The 16,123-nt window shown below is 40.2% G+C and overlaps 1 protein-coding gene across 7 annotated transcripts in view; it reads right to left on the reverse strand.

Annotated features, from left to right (window-relative positions):
• Positions 1-16,123, reverse strand: part of RAF1 (Raf-1 proto-oncogene, serine/threonine kinase) — a 63,821-nt gene that overhangs the window by 3,197 nt on the left and 44,501 nt on the right. For 3 of the 7 annotated variants that reach the window (XM_077786047.2, XM_021530451.4, XM_021530450.4), the window contains exons 5-17: positions 15,043-15,145; positions 13,317-13,474; positions 12,292-12,390; positions 10,711-10,864; positions 9,200-9,259; positions 7,432-7,459; positions 7,213-7,340; positions 6,067-6,184; positions 4,695-4,779; positions 3,670-3,846; positions 3,058-3,104; positions 1,624-1,742; positions 262-393 (exon numbers count right to left, since the gene is read on the reverse strand). In XM_077786047.2, the coding sequence (XP_077642173.1) occupies positions 262-393; positions 1,624-1,742; positions 3,058-3,104; positions 3,670-3,846; positions 4,695-4,779; positions 6,067-6,184; positions 7,213-7,340; positions 7,432-7,459; positions 9,200-9,259; positions 10,711-10,864; positions 12,292-12,390; positions 13,317-13,474; positions 15,043-15,145 (1,408 nt within the window). The remainder of the gene's footprint in view (positions 1-261; positions 394-1,623; positions 1,743-3,057; positions 3,105-3,669; positions 3,847-4,694; positions 4,780-6,066; positions 6,185-7,212; positions 7,341-7,431; positions 7,460-9,199; positions 9,260-10,710; positions 10,865-12,291; positions 12,391-13,316; positions 13,475-15,042; positions 15,146-16,123) is intronic. The other 4 variants (XM_085590772.1, XM_021530452.4, XM_021530453.4 and 1 more) reach the window with 3 other exon arrangements.

Genomic DNA, 16,123 nt, shown 5'->3' on the forward strand with positions numbered 1-16,123 from the left:
CACATTTGATGGAAGGAAGCCCCAGTTCCTGCTGGCAGCTCCAGGGATGTTCTGGCAATACCAAAGCAGGCATTTCCAAGGTGAAAGAAATCAGCTCACAACATTTTCACTCCAGATGTGTTACTAAATATATATTTTTGCACACAATATAATGGTAAAAGACTGCCTTGTCTTGAGTTTAGACTTTTGGCTTCATTTCTGCCAGCCTATGTGAGGAATTCTCAAGAGATGAAAACTAGACAAGAAGCAGAGGTTTCTCACCTGATCTCTGTTGTTGATGTGGGAGTAAGGCAGCTCTCCTGTCATCAGCTCGTATAACACTATTCCATAGGAGTAGACATCTGACTGGAAGCTGAAGGGGTTGCTGTCCTGCATCCTGATCACCTCGGGGGCCTGGCAGGGAAAACAAATTATCAACAAAACCAGAAAGCACAAGAGGAGGCAAAGGATTTGGGAAGTGAGCTCAGCTGGAAATGAGTGAGCAAAGGGCACCCCCACAGCTTTGATGAGGTTGCCTAAGGCTCTGGAGAAGTTCAGGCAGGGCTACTTCACATCTTATTAAAAATATCAATGCTTAAACTGAAAAATCATTTTGCCATTAGAAAAAATATTATTTCTATTTGCAACATTTATTGACTTCTGTTACACCTTACACAGAGCTGAGCCTAAGTTTCACCACCAGTTCTTAAACTGGTATCAAGGTTAAAAGGGAAAAATACAAAATTCACAAGAGTGAATTGATACCAAAACACGGTCAGGAAATGTGAAAGCCAAACACAAAATAGCACATAGTGAACAGATCAGAGAAGAAATGCAGGGACATTTTTATGTATTTGCAAATTATGAAGCTTCTTAAAATAAACAATGTCAGATGACTGAGCAAAACAAGGTGTGAACCATCAGAAGAACTTTCCCATTGGTTAAGATTTTTTTTTTTCCCTCCTAAAAAATTCCCTCAGAATTACTAAGCAAAGCAAAATACAACAGCATATAAACCACAATAAGGGATCACAGGAGCTTCCAAAAAACAGAAACAACCTCCCTTTCTATGACAGCACAGCAAAGATGGGCTGTAAATGACTAAAATAAATACATTCTTTTAAAAAGCCTGCAATGAGCAAATATGCAGGGCTTTTTTTCCCCAAGGTCTGTTTCATGTACACAAATACACTGCATGTCGTTGGTAAATTAGTTTTAAATCCTTTTATGGAAAGTTTTTTAGAAATTTGGCTTTTTGTACAACTTTTTTTAAAGAAAAAAAAAAAACATTCCTGCTTCTGAAACTTTATTTCAGGTGATGTGTGTATTTTACAGAGCACAAAACAGTCTTAACCAAACATCTTGACATTTTTAATATACATTTCCAGATATACTGGCAGCTTTAAATATTTAAAATAACCCACAAGCCCCAGTGGAGAATCCATGGGTGCCTGGTGCCTACTTTGCCCAATTAATCTCCCCAGTTCCATGTTAGCTTGGGACAAAAATCCACCCAGGACTGACAGAGCTGAATGCCCAAGGTAGTGCTCAGGGACAGCTGCAGAAGGAATATTTAAAATATTTAATATTTTATATTAAATTTATTTAATATTTATATTTAAAAGCAGGGAATGCTGTGCTCACCATCCACAGGATGGAGCCCGTGGGCTGCTCCACCTGCTGGGATCCACTCCACCTGGATTTTACAGTTGCCAGACCAAAGTCTCCTATTTTCACTGTGAGGCCTTCATGAAGAAATATATCTGTGGGTTTGTTAAAGAAACTGCACAAAATTGAGACAACAGTTCTGTATTTTCTGACCTGACTAGCAAGTGCTGTGAGCTGTTTGTGAAACAAAGGACAAGGGATTTTAAATTAACATTTAACACTAAACCAGAGCAGATGTTCCAGCAGCATTTGTAGGTTTATCTTTATGGTAAGCTATGACAGAAATTAACAGTTCATTACCACCCATGGCTGCAGCTCCTTAAATAACTGAGAAAGAGAAATAAGCTCAGAGGTCTCACAACTCAGAAAAGTAAGAAAAAAACAATTACAAGAAGTATCAAAATAAAATACAGTTCTCTGGCAGATCTCCTGAGGTTTAACTATGATTTCAACTTGAAAGATATCTACACTATTTATAATTATCTCCTTCATGGATCTGTCTGTTACTGATACCAGCACCTTCTTTCCTGGGGTTATTTTAAGAAGCTATTACTTAATTATTTCACTTAGGAATGCTTCAAGTTCAAAAAGGTAATTCAGAAATTTAAACATGACTGACTCTTTCTCATTTCTATGTCAGGAGCAGAGCTAACTTATTTCACAAAAATGATCATCATTATTAGAAATCTCAAATTTCTGGCCTCCTATACAGTAAAATAATTTTGGGTTTTTACGTTTTTAACTGAAAAAGGAATCCACTGCCATTCTGGAACTATTGAACGTGGCAGATTTTTTTTGTGATGACATTTGCCAAAACATCCTGGTCACATTTGATGGAAGGAAGCCCCAGTTCCTGCTGGCAGCTCCAGGGATGTTCTGGCAATTCCAAAGCAGGCATTTCCAAGGTGAAAGAAATCAGCTCACAACATTTTCACACCAGACATGTTACTAAATATATGTTTTTTCACAAAATATAATGGTAAAAGGCTGCCTTTTCTTGAGTTTAAAGTAAGACTTTTGGCTTCATTTCTGCCAGTTATGTGAAGAGTTCTCAATATATTAAAAATACACAAGAAACAGAAACAAACCCATGTGTGCACACAGATGAACAGGCACACACATCTCCCATCAATGAGGAGAGCAGCATTTGAGTACCAGAGGACTGAATAAACCCCATTTCAGTAAAATAAGAGACTCTGGAGCACAGCTGTTGCACATCTTTATCCCAAGTGTGGTAAGCAAGCACAGATGTTCTGTGGAAGTCCTTGCTAGCTCATCAATAGGGATTGCCCATTATAAGTTATATATATAAATATATAAGTAATAGCTGTTGCAACCCCCACAGAAAGCAAGCTGCACATTAGCAATAAATGCTCCCTCCTGCAGAGAACCAAGGCTCAGGAAGGATACTGTTGGATTTCATGTCTCTGTGGATGATGTTCTTTGCATGTAAATAGCTGTGAAGGGAAAAGCAGAAGAGCCATTAGCAGGGCTGCTCACAAAGGGCATTTTCATTCCCCCAGACAGTTTATTCATTTTATTACACACCCAACCCCTTCTGGCTTTCCATGAGTCTACTTTGGGAACAAAGAAACAGAGCTGCGCTCACTGCAGTAAATAAATGCCAGGGAGGAGTGGCACAAGTTGCATTAACCCTGGGAAATGGGGCTGAACTCCCAGCCATGAGATGGGTGCCCTGTGCTGGAGCTGGCTGCTCCAGAGTGGCCTCATTTAACCCTGCCCAGTTCCTGGTGCCTGACTGCACACCTGGGCCCTGAGCTACAACTGCTCCTGTGCCTCCAACAGAACAAGGGCTGAAAGCAGAGCTGGAAATGCTTCCAGAAACTTCTGGGGGGGTCCTGTGGAACTGAGCAGCCACACCTCATCCCACAGAGCATCAGCCAGTGTGTGTCAAACACTGCAGTGCCACACTAACACAGGGGAGGAAAAGCCCCCTCATTCTGAATTTACAACTGATTTCATCTGCTGTAAAGCAGATGGGCAAAGGGGCAAAGGACTCACTCCATGCCCTGCGCGGTCTGGCGGGCGATGTCGATCAGCTGGAACATCTGGAACTTGGTCTCCTGCACGTGCAGGTGTTTGTAGAGGCTGCTGCCCTCACACCACTGTGTGACAATGGCCAGGTTGTCCTTGGTCATGTAGCCCATGAAGAGCAGGATGTTCACGTGCCGGGTCTTCCTGCCAGAGGAGCACCAAGAGAAATCAGTGCCTGCACCAAAAATGCTTCCCAAGGCTGCTCCACATGCACTCCTGGCTGAATGGATTTCACCTCTGGAATCCTAGGTCAATGTGTGAGTGAGGCTTGGGCTTACAAATAATTAAAATGTACCACAGTAGCCATTTTCTGTTTTTCAGCTGGTCTTTTGCTTTTTAGTTACAATACTTCCTTTTAGTTATTTAAAAAATCAACTTAAGACAAGGATGTCTGAAAATTCAAAATTGACACCAATAACCAACAGTAACGTTTGCAAATGCCATTAGAATTTATGGAATGACAGAAATCACCCTGGAAGCTGGGAAAAAGTGCCAGCTTCAGGTGGAAGACTGAATCCCAAGAGGAAACCAAAGGATAGCTATAAACCCTAAAGGAATTATCAGATGAGATGTTTTTTTACGTATCTACTTTGTTCATTTTCAGGACTAAAAATCACAGACGTCTCATTAGACACTAAAAAACCTCAGGATCTGAAAGCAGAGAACAGTTACACTGATCAGAGTATGTGTTTAAGGAAAAAAGAATTATTATGCTGCAATTTGAAGAGGAACAGTTCAAGTGCTGCCTGGTGGTGAGGATTAGGGCAGAATTTATTATGCCCCACCTTTACCGCCCAGTGTGCTCTGAACAATGTGGTGTTAAGAGACCACAAAAATACTCTGAACTATGACTTGACTTTTCTATTCTTCTCTGGAAATCTGCTTTTTGTGCCTATCACACAGAGAATGTTGGGCCAGAAGACTCCAGGGAGGGCTGGGAGGCAAATGCAGCACGTGGAATATCAGAATTTAGCAGTGGAACACCAACTCACCTCAGCACAGCCACTTCATTCCTGAAAGCCTGGAACTGTTCTGGGGTTGGGTCTACAACCTTTAGGATCTTCACTGCTACATCCCCTGGAAATACAATTACCACAAAAGTTATGAAAATGCAGCTTCCCTTTCCTCTTCAAAATAACATTAATAAAAAATGTAATTAAAATGTCTCATTTGTGCACAGCACACCTCCACTAAAGGGTCAAGATTTCCCTGCAGACAAATTTCAGTGGTATCAAGCAATTAATTTAGCTGAACTTCAATCTAATGGAAAAAGTCATTAATTCATTACTCACACACCTCCCTTCTATTTTTAAGGGCTATGCTTGGCTAGAATGCTTTTTGCAGGATATATGTACACAAACCTTTGTGGTTTTATTATCACATTTAAATACTGAAGTGTTTTATATATAAACTTCATCTGAGCACATCAGAAAACCCAACAGCTCTCCTTCATGCAGAGTTTCTTTATTTATTTGATTCTAGATACCTGAAGAGGTGTGACTGTTCTATTAAAATAAATCTTAATATGAATTTAGTTTCTATTATGAAATCTAACTGAACTAATTTTTCCTTTTCATTTCAGTTTCATAATGAAAATCAGAAACTGCTCATTACTTTTAGTGTAACCATAGTGCTTCCCTTGCTGCTGACAGCATTTCGGCTTTGAGACATGCAAGTATTGGCTTACTAAAAATAAAGGGCAGCAGGTAAGTTTCCAAATTAGTTTTCTCTTTTTTTTTCTGACAATACTGCTAATTAAATTAGGGCCTGGAGGGGTTTCTGTGTGGTTTTTTTTCCAAATCACAACCCAGGAATTTGGAAACGAATTCTGCAGCTTTGCAGGGTGCCTGTTTTCAAAATAATCCTACAGATCAAACTCTCACATTAATCACTTTTTCACTGAAGAAACTCCACAACTTATGCAGATTTCCTTTCCATCCCACCTTGAAATGAAGCATGCTAATTAAACCACAAATGTTTTTAGAGAAGCTAAATATAATTTAACAGCAGGCTGTGGAATTTCCCAGCTAATAGAAAATAAACCCTTTTCAGAAAGCAAGCTGGTATGGAACATGGGTGTGAGGAGACCAATGGAGTGAAAATGGAGATGCAGTTGTGAGATTCAGGTTTTGGTGTCTGTGCTTTGCTGTAATCCCAGTGCTGCTCTTTCACAGCAGCTCCTGTTTCTGCCTGTGCCTCTGGTGAAGGATGAACATCCAACACTCCTAAATCCATTCTCCCTGTGCCTCTGGTGAAGGATGAGCACCCAGCAGCCCTAAATCCATTTCCCCTTTGGTGGCAGATGAGCACCCAGCACCCCAGATCTATTCTGCCTGGGTTGCTGCCCCCCAGATCAAGACTCACCGTGCCACTTGCCCTTGTAAACTGTCCCAAAAGAGCCTGAGCCTATCCTGGTGGAGAGCATCACTTCACTGGCTTCTATTTCCCAGTAGTAACTGGAGTCTCTCTGTCCACGAGGCCTCTGTAACAACAATCCACAGGGATTTAATTTTTAATCACCTGCATTATACACACAAAGAAATTTAAATAATTTCCTTCACACAAGTTCAAGTTGACCTGAAACGTCGAGGGGTTTGTTCTGCAGCTTGGATTTTTGTTTTTCTCCTCAGTTTAGGAGGGGTGGTGGGAGTTTTTAGCAAAAAACCAAAACAAAAAATCTTCCCATTTTCTTGGATGTCTTGAACTGTTTATCATGAAGGTTTGCTCTAGAAAATTAAACCCTAATCTGAGATGGTAAAATGTATATTATGATCAATTATTTTAAAACATCTGAAATATTTAAGAAAATAATTTCTTCAAAAGCACAATGCTATAATTCTGCAACTCTTACATATTTAAATGGAATAAGCTAAACAGACATTTGAGAATTTTGCTCTCATCTAAGCGAGCAAAAACTGGGAATCCCACTAAGCAATTGTGTTTTCATTGTGAAAGCTTAGAGGCCTTCCAAAATTTCAATAATTTATCAATTATTATTCTAACTTTCTAATATTGTAGCTATTATTTCTTTCCCCCCACCCCCCCAAGTTTAAATCAAACCTTTGAGGGAAAAGCTGCATTTTGTAAAATCTGTTTTTCCCTGAGACATTTGACTCTCCAATGGAAATGAAGGCATTGTCAATATGCACTTTCTATGGAAACAACACAGTTCAAACAGTGCTAATAAAGCCAATTTTAAATATATTAAAACTGGATCAAAAGGATGCAACCTCTAAAGATTTAAAAAGTAATCCTTGGACCTGCACTGGCAATGTCACACCACTGCCTGAATTCATTTGCAACCCAGAACACTTTGTTCTGAGTATTTATAACCTAAGGCAACAGTGCCATCATTCCCAAATTAATTACAACTAAATTGCTCCTGCATACACAGTGCAGAGCAGTCCAACATTACCTGCAACTTTTAGTGTAGAAATTTATCCCAACACACCACTCCTTCCAGCATAGTTTAACTCAGTTTTTAATTAAAACAGACATCACTATACTTACAATTTTGTTTTTTTCTTGTGTGTTGGATCCAGGGGCTCTCTCTCTTTGGGCTGGGACTGGGGTTTTAGGCTGAGACCAGCCAGTTGGGCTCATGTTGTTAGGACTTCCAGACAAAGCAGAGGGTGAGGCTTTAAGACAGAAATACAAGAAAACAGTTGATGAACAAAAAAGCAACCAAATCAAATCATATCAGAAAATGCTTAATTTCTAAAACCATACCTGATTCACTATGGCTTCGAATTGCATCCTGCAAGAGAGAAGATGGATAATGAAGTTAATAAATGTAAGAGCGCTCACCAAGGAACAAGCAGGGCTGCTGTGGAAATTGCTGGGCCAGTTTTGGTCAAGTGCAATGCAGTACTGGCCAGCAGCTCCAGGATTGGGGATCTGCTCATCACACCAATCCTGCAGGAAACCCATGCAACTTGTGAATTCTGACAACACAGGGAAGAGATTCACAGCATATTGAAAGGACTGCTACCAAAAAGGAAAGAAAAATAGGGCACAAAACAAGAAGAACCAGCAGCAATACTGTCTGCATTCCCCCTGCACTTCATGCTCATGTTCCAGGTGTGGACAGAGCTCCTGGGGAGGCTTCTGCCCCAGGGGACAACTCCCAAACAGCCTTTGGGTTAAAGCAGGACTTTTAAAACCCCCCAAATATTCCACCTCAATGTCCATTGTGAAATAACTCAACATACTACTTTAATCCCCAAAAAAAGGCTACATCAAGTGCCCCTACACAAACCCCTCTCCTTTTCCAAGCACATTCCCACAGGGAATTTGGCATTTGAGCAGTGTTTTCCCACAGGTCACCAGGACAGTGCCACAAGTGTCACCTCATGCCACGGGCACAACACAACTCTACAGCCATGCACAAGAGAGAACTAAGCTCTGACAAACAGCACTGCACAGCTTTTCTCACCTGCCTTTTGTATTATCCCAAAGTACAAACAGGAAAGGGAAAATATCCAGGGACTGTGTAAGTACAAAGCAAGAACATGCACTACAGAGAGGTTAAACACTGTCAAAGTTAACAGAAGTCAATGCAAATTATCTAGCTAATTAGTAGAAAAATAAATATAAGATTTCATAGGAGGACAGAACAAGCCCACATTGCACTCCACAGTTTCAAATTAAGATTATCCTTAGCAAAGATTCAGTTATGAAATACACTGTTTTAGCTAATTAGCTGCATTCACCCAGGCTGGACTAAGTACAGCATTGTTGCAGATTGCCACCGCTCTACACCTGAGTGGATTAAAATCTGCATGAACAACCAGTGAAGAACTCAATTTACTAATTGCTCAATTTAAGGATAATAAAAACATTTCAGAACTTGAATAACAACTGATTGGTTTTGTACATCAGCCTGAGAATGTAACTGCTTTCAAGGAAGCTGGCAAAGGATAACTAAAGTATTCAAATTGTTTCTCATCTATTTGGAGTTCTTACTTTGAAAAAGTATTTCTGAGCTTCAATCCTGATGTGAATATTTGCTTCTGAATTCAACAGCAAACCAAACCCCTTGTTTTTTAGAGCTGTTCTTAGAACACAAGTAACACCATCCCCAGTGCTGTAGTCTGTCAACTTTACTTTGATGGGAAATAAAAACAATACAACTTGCTCTTAATCTCAGGGCTTTGGATGGGTACAGTCAATACAGACCATTTCCAGAGGGAAAAAGCCAAACAATGGATGTGTTTTGGGAAGGTTTTGCGTTAAAGGCTGTGAGACCCAATGCATTCTAATCCAAGCCTATTCACACTCAGAGGAGGATGAATTCAGCCAGCTAAACTGAACATGAAGCTCTTGATCAATTTGCCTCTTCCAATAAACAGCCTCAGTATTTGAGTATAAACATGCTGCAAAGATTCTCATCAAATCAGGTCCAGATTAAACACTCCACGTGGACACTGCCATGGCTTACAAGTTATAGCAATCCTGTTAATCACAAGAAAACAAAAGGCACCAAGGAAATACCTACTCTTCCCCTCAAACAAAAGCGTCTGCACCAGGAGCTGGGAGAGGCATTCAGGCTGTTATTCTAGGCCAACACAGTAAGAGATAAAAGAAAAGAACAGAGGAAGCATAAAAAAATATTTCTAAAAATTAAATGTTAGGCTAAATGAAATAAAAAGTAACCTAATTTGCTTGATAAATAATAATTAAGTGCAGTAAAATTTTTAAGTATTCTTGCTCAAACCCAGAGGTTCACTAGGATCTATCCTTGGGTAAGACATTTTTTTATAATGGTTTTTCTCCTGGTGTACTAGAAAATCTCTACTACTTTCTTTCTGCATTGCTTTGGGGCCTTTTAAAAGCCTCCAGGATATATCAATTATTTTTATGGTAATGTGAAAATCCAGAATAGAAAGTGTTTCTGGCTTTACTGCTCTGCATAAAGAATAAAGAAAGCAATGTCTCCTCAAAGACTCATCACTCTACCAAGGTAAATAATTCAGATTTTCTTGAGTGCTTCACTGTGGTTTGTTCCATCAGAGATGGTCAGCCCAGCCTCTGAACCAGCAAAAAGGGCTGGGAGCAAAGGAAACCCAAAGAGAAAGGGAGGACACCTTCCCCCATAAACCCAGCTGACACAAAGCCTCTGACCAAAAATGCTCCCTGGGGCTGCAGGGCACTTTTGTTCTGCTGCCAAGGTCCAGAGAAATTCTCCAACTCCCTTCAGAGGATCTTCACATTCCACAGAAGTCCATAAATCACCAGCTGAAGATGCAGGTAAGCTCAGCAGTGAAAGGCTTTTGCTTGACCTCCAGAATTTTTAAACTATTCCAGAGGCAAAAGCAACGAACAGTGCTTGCTCTCTCTTCCAAGTCCTGCAGTTCAGCACTTTCCTCTGCCAGCCTTTCCTGCGTACCAGTTTGTTAAGGTTATCACAAATCAAAATTAAAGAAATCCAACCACTTTAGGCCTGATTTCCAAGAGCTGTCTCTCACTGCCAGTCTAAGGTAGGAAAGCACAAGAAAAAGGTGCTTGAGGGCAAGAACAGCAGAAATAGTCTCATAGCTAGCTTCAGCCCACAGACCCAGAACTGTCATTAATTCCATAGAGGTGTAACACAAAACAGATCCCCAGGGAAGCTTTGACCTGAGCATTCCAAGTCCAAGAACTACACACAGACTTAGGGCACCTTTAGTCTGATTTAAATTTAGCACCAGTCCCCCCACAAACCCAGAGTTTTAAATTTGGAATAACATTTTTAGACATGTTTAAAAAGCATTTCTTCACAAAATTGAACTTAATTCTTAAGCATCTTTATACACCCCTAGAATTTACCAATTTTCAGCAAAGTTGATAGACTGCAAGAATTAATTATTAACTTCCTATGCAAATGTGTCTCCTCAACTCTTCAGCACTCAGCCAGCTGAGGCAAAGAGTGAGCAGAGGAGAGGGAGGCAGAAGAAGCAGCAGCCAGTGCCTGTGTCTGGCAGTGGCAGCTCCAGCTGAGCCCTGAGCTCTCTGCCCCAGCGTTGTTACCTCGATGATGCGGCTGTCCACAGGCATCGTGGTGCTGACCATGTGCACGTTTGGGGTGGATGTGGAGCGCTGCCTTTGGGACAGAGAGCCCTCAGAGGAAGGGTTGGATGGGTTGAAAGTGAAGGCATGAGGTGTAGAATACCTGTGCTGGGAGCTGAGAAGGAAAGAGAGACAAAGGGGGAGTTGTGGTTAATTTTTTCCCCTCTGGCAAGTGAAAAACGCTGTTCAATGTAACCTGTCCAAAAGCAATATACACACAATTCCAAGCAGAGAAAAAGCTGGGATTTACACATCAACTAAACTACTTGGTCAGCTGAATCATTCCCAGTTTAAGAAAGAAATTTGAAAAGCTTGAAGATCTTGTCAGCTCACATATTTAGTGTGCTTAGCTGAGGTCTGTTTCTGCTGTTAGGGATTTTGCCACAGTTCACCTCAATCCCCATCAAATCACATTTCATACACTGACAAAATACTGGCTCTGAGAGATGAATTCAGGACTGGGAAACTAAACAAACTGTTCATTTCAAGCCTGTTAAATGCACAGCTTAAGAGCTAAGCCCTGAATTTGTAAAGCTTTGCAAGACTGTTCAATGGTTTGCACAGAACAGCCAGCAAGGAAGTCATGAAACCCAACACCAGTTAAAAGGAGGCCAAGACTAAAATCCAGCTCAACAAAGAGTTACAAATCACAGCTAAGGCCACTCAGACCATAAGGATCCCAAAACTCAAATGTATCTCAACTGAAATGGGCCAGCCTTCACAAAGCCCTTCAAAAGATCTATAAAGTTAGTAAGTCACTGTTCAACAACACTGGAAAGAAGAGTAAGATGGCAAAGATCAATTCCTGATGCAGTTCCCATTAAAATAAAGAAATACAGACATAGAACCATTCACATTTCAGCTACATGCTCTGTACCTCATTCCTAACCAGATTTTTCAAATGGGTGCAGAAAAAACAAAAGCTGGCATGCTCTCTTCAGCCTCTAGAATTTCAAGGGAAAGAATACAGGCACGTGGTAGGGCCAGGGACAGGCCCCTTGGAAAGGGACACAAGTTTCATTTGAGCACTTAAAACTACAGGCATGTTCTCTTTAAGTATCAGAATATTCTTTAAGAGGAGTATATTTTCAGTTCCCACTCTTCTCTCCTTGAACTCCTATTTGTCATCATAATATCAGAGCATTATTTTAGTTATGGATGTGACTCATTCACCATAAGACACAAACTCTCAATGCACACTACCTAACCAGATAAAATAAAATTAATTCAAAAAATGCCAACAGGGAGCCTTGGATTTTCTTAGGCAGGAAAACAAAGGTCTCCAAAAAGCCTTTAATACTCTACCTTAAAATTTTAAGGCTAAAAATAGAAAACAGAACATCTCAAATCAATGCTTTGGTGGATCTAAGAACAAGAAAGAACTGTCAGTGATGAAGTGGTGTTGCTGCCTTGCACATTCACCCCAGCCTTCTATCAGATTGCTCTGCTTTGGAGGAGCCGGGGGTCTTTGGTTGCTTTAGATTGATTGTTTTGAAAGAAGTGTATTTCCCAAAAGAGAAGTGACAGGAAATACAAGCTTACCTAACAGGTATCCGGGAGACAGACTCCCGCATCCGTCTCATTGTCAAGGGAGGTAGTGCAGGGACACCACTGTCACTGATATTTGAATTTGGGAACAATCTGAAATATCAACAAAAACAATTACAACTTCAACTGCTACACTACCTCCTGTACAATGCTCTTGAAAGCTGAAATTTTAAAGGGCTGTTTCTTTGAAGCATGATTAACTTCACAAACACATTCCTATCTTTGTGTTTTTCCTCTGTGTACAACTAAAATCTCTGCCTTCAGACTCCCAAAGGAAAGTTCCACATTTTCTTTCCAAACTAGAGACACAAAATCTTTTTATATCAGACTTCAGATTTTCTTGAAAGGGTACTTGACACAATTAAGTTCTATTAAAGCCAGGTAGCACCAAGTGGCACAACTCATCCTGCACTCTCTTAGCATGAGAAAATGCAGAATCACATGAGCAAATTTAGTTATAAAAAATTACAACCACTAAGACACATAAAAACAATTACAGGCTTTAACACTTTTGCATAAAAGGACTTCTAACATAATAATTTTCAACTTTTTGCAACTGGTATTAGAAAGTATTATCCCTCCATCCACTTTCTCACATTCACCATTTTGACCAGTGTCAGAAGTTGAGGTGTAGAATAGGTGAACACCAAAGTTTCCAACATCTAAAACCCAGCTGAATCATGGCCTGGTTTATTCCTACCATGTGTTGTGTGAGAGGAATTGCTGTCCCCCTGCTCAAACAGAGGGCATTGAAGCAACTGCCTGGTCACTCAAGGTGTTTGTTTGCTTGTGCCAGAACATTAAAATCCAGAGCAAGAACAAAAGGCAGTTGATGTGCACGGCCTTCTCCCCTGGGAACAGACACTCATTGCTGGCTGTTCCATGAGCTCAATCCACAATTCTGCACACTGATCACAGGGACTGCCTTCCCAACAACCCAAAAGGATCTCTGCGATCAGAGCTACAACAGCAACTGTCAGCCAGCATTGCTGCTGCCATTAGAAAGGAGCAGTCCTTACAAGAGCTGCCTGATGTTGCTCCAGTCCACACACATGGTTGGCACCTTGGTGCTGCAGTGCTCGTGGAATTTGTAGCCACACGTCTGACACCGAAAGCCATTGAGCAGGAACTTCTGGCAGATGTCACAGAAGGCAAGCTTCAGAAATGTCTTCCGAGCCTGGAAAACACAGCCAGTGAATAATCCCAGCTAATTATCTCTTCATCAACTGAGATTTGGATCTTCAGAGCCCGACAGAAATAAATAACCATGCTAAAATGCTGTCAGGTTGCTACTAGGCTTAAAACCACACTCAAATTTTTATAGCACAGATTTCCAGTTTGATTGGAAACCTGAAAAGTTTAGAAACAATAATGGCTTTATTTACAAAAAAAAAAGAAAACAAACAAGGAGAAAAAAAAGGACAAATGTTCTGCCAAATGCAAAAGCAATTTCTTTGCTCAGCAAGGTGACAGAGCTGTGTGAGCCAAGAGCTGGAGTTTTTGTTTGTCTTCAGTAGCACCAAAGAGGTGAAAGAGGATCAGACTGGAAGGCCCACCTCATTTTTTTTTATTAGTCAAAACTCTTGGTGTTTATGACTTGCACGAGAAATCTATTTCTTAGTAATCAAAATAATCTAAGGAATTTGTACTTCTTTAAATGGCAGACTACTTTGTTTGTTTAAAAACTTCTGATGTATGGAAAAATATTAAAATGAACCAAGGGATTTCCTCCTCCAGAACCTACTGGAGAGGAAGGCTCCAAATTCCAGCTTCTTCCAGACCTGGAGAAAAATATTCATTTTCTGCTGACCAACTGCAGATGACATTTTCTGTAGTTTTTTTTAAAATGTAACATAGAAGCGAAGTGACTTTCAAGTTTTGCAAATTAACCCTAACCTTTCTAATGGATGCAAATTACAATCCTTTAGGATTTAGAATTACCACAATGTATTTCTAGAACAAACCAAGAAAAAAGCTGAAATAGGGGAACAGAGTTCCTTCCCAGGGAGAAGACAATAATGCAACCTAAAACTTTTAGAGAGTTGGGCATTATCTCTTTGTAAAAAAAATACCCATTTTTAAAAATTTTTAAAAATTAAAAAACCCAAAAAGTACGAAACTACCTTCTACTTATTTGCTTTGTATGGAACAAATCATCAGTTTTTGAGAAGGAACTACAAAGTAAAGCCTTTCGTTCCCCCAAAGAACACACTCTCAAATTACAAGGCAGCATTAGCTCACAAAATAATGTCATGACCTGCAGAATTAATAGTACCTCTGAATAGCCAGTACAAATAATAAATATTGGACCATCAGTCCAATAAAGCTGCTGAACTTATCCAGCCTTTTTTGACTGATGAGCTAGAGACTGAAAATAGAAATTTTCTCCCTTTTCTGGACTTTAAAAACATGGGTATCTTACCACAACAGTTACAGACACAGGTTATTTATGTAAAATAAAAATGGCACTTATCAGACCTGTGAAGAATATGCACAGCATGAGCTTTGACAGTCTGGGACACCTGGGGATCACTAGTGTAATAAATACAATTCTGGCATTTCACTGCAAATTGATATTTAGGGAACGTAATTTGTGGGGAACAGGGGTGAAGGAAACAACCACAACTTCTGAAAATCCCTGTGTCTAGAAAGCCAAAAGCTGTTTAATGCCCAAAACATCCTTTGGCCAAATCTGTGGCTCAATTGATAAAATTCCCAGCAGAACACAGAGCAGGAAAAGCTTACAAAATTGTGTGTGGTGAGTGGGACATGGTCAAGGAAGTCCACTCGCAGCTCCTCTCCAATCAGGGAGGCAGCATCTGTGTTCCAATCCAAACGCACTTTCTTTCTGAAAGAGAAAATACAGACAACAAAAATCACTTTGGAGGTAAGTCTGGCCTCATCAACAATTATGTTTTGTGAGTTTTCTGTGTAAACTGGAAACAAATACCCAAAAAAGCTACAGTGAGCTAGATAGATCTCAGTGTCTTTCACTCAAAAAATCAGAAGCAACTTGGACTATATTGCAAGTCACTTCTTTTTCTGCTACTTTTTAACATGTCATTTCTTAATAAAATACGCAACATAAAGCACCTGGAAAATTAATGGAGTCACAGAAATACCTTTACAAAATATTGAGTGGCACCCTCAGTGACACAAAATCCATTATTAGGTGCTTGGGCAGTGAGTGGTGACCCCCGAAAGACCTCAGTTGCTCAGAGATGTAACCCCACAAATGCTAGAGGCTGCAGCGAGCTTTAAGCCCAAGCCTGAGGAGAAGGGAAGTTAAGTGCATTAACTCCATGAGATACCTTCACTCCCTCAGCTTGTAAAACAATCATTTGGTATTTAATAGTAGCATCATCAGTCCTACAAAAAAATACAGAATATCTGAAGTGAGACTGAAATCCAAATATTGGGAAGCTGTAGAGGAATGCAGAGCCTTAAAACTGAGTACATAGAACTGTTCAGGGAAGTGGGCTAAGAATCACTGACAATGAATTTACCAACTACAAAGGCAGCATAGAAATGCACCTCAGATATGAAGGAAGGCATCACTTCATCTAGAGCATGGCAAAACCCTCACTAAGGGGCAGCAAGCACTTGAGTGAACCCCTCCATTGTAAGTATTTTCAATATTTAAAACAAAAATGAAATTGCCGATACACAGGAAGATGACAGTTACCCTAGAAGAAGGCAAAGAAAGCAACAGAAAGTGTTCACAACCAAACTGCTTTTAAATTAAATTAGCCAGAGGGGAAGAATACATTACTGCTGCTATTCCAAACCCAAGATTTCCACGTTCTCTGGGGGGAAGCTTCACTCT

This window comes from Lonchura striata, chromosome 12 (assembly GCF_050655825.1).
Source record: "Lonchura striata isolate lonStrDom1 chromosome 12, ASM5065582v1, whole genome shotgun sequence".
Classification (NCBI taxonomy): domain Eukaryota; kingdom Metazoa; phylum Chordata; class Aves; order Passeriformes; family Estrildidae; genus Lonchura; species Lonchura striata.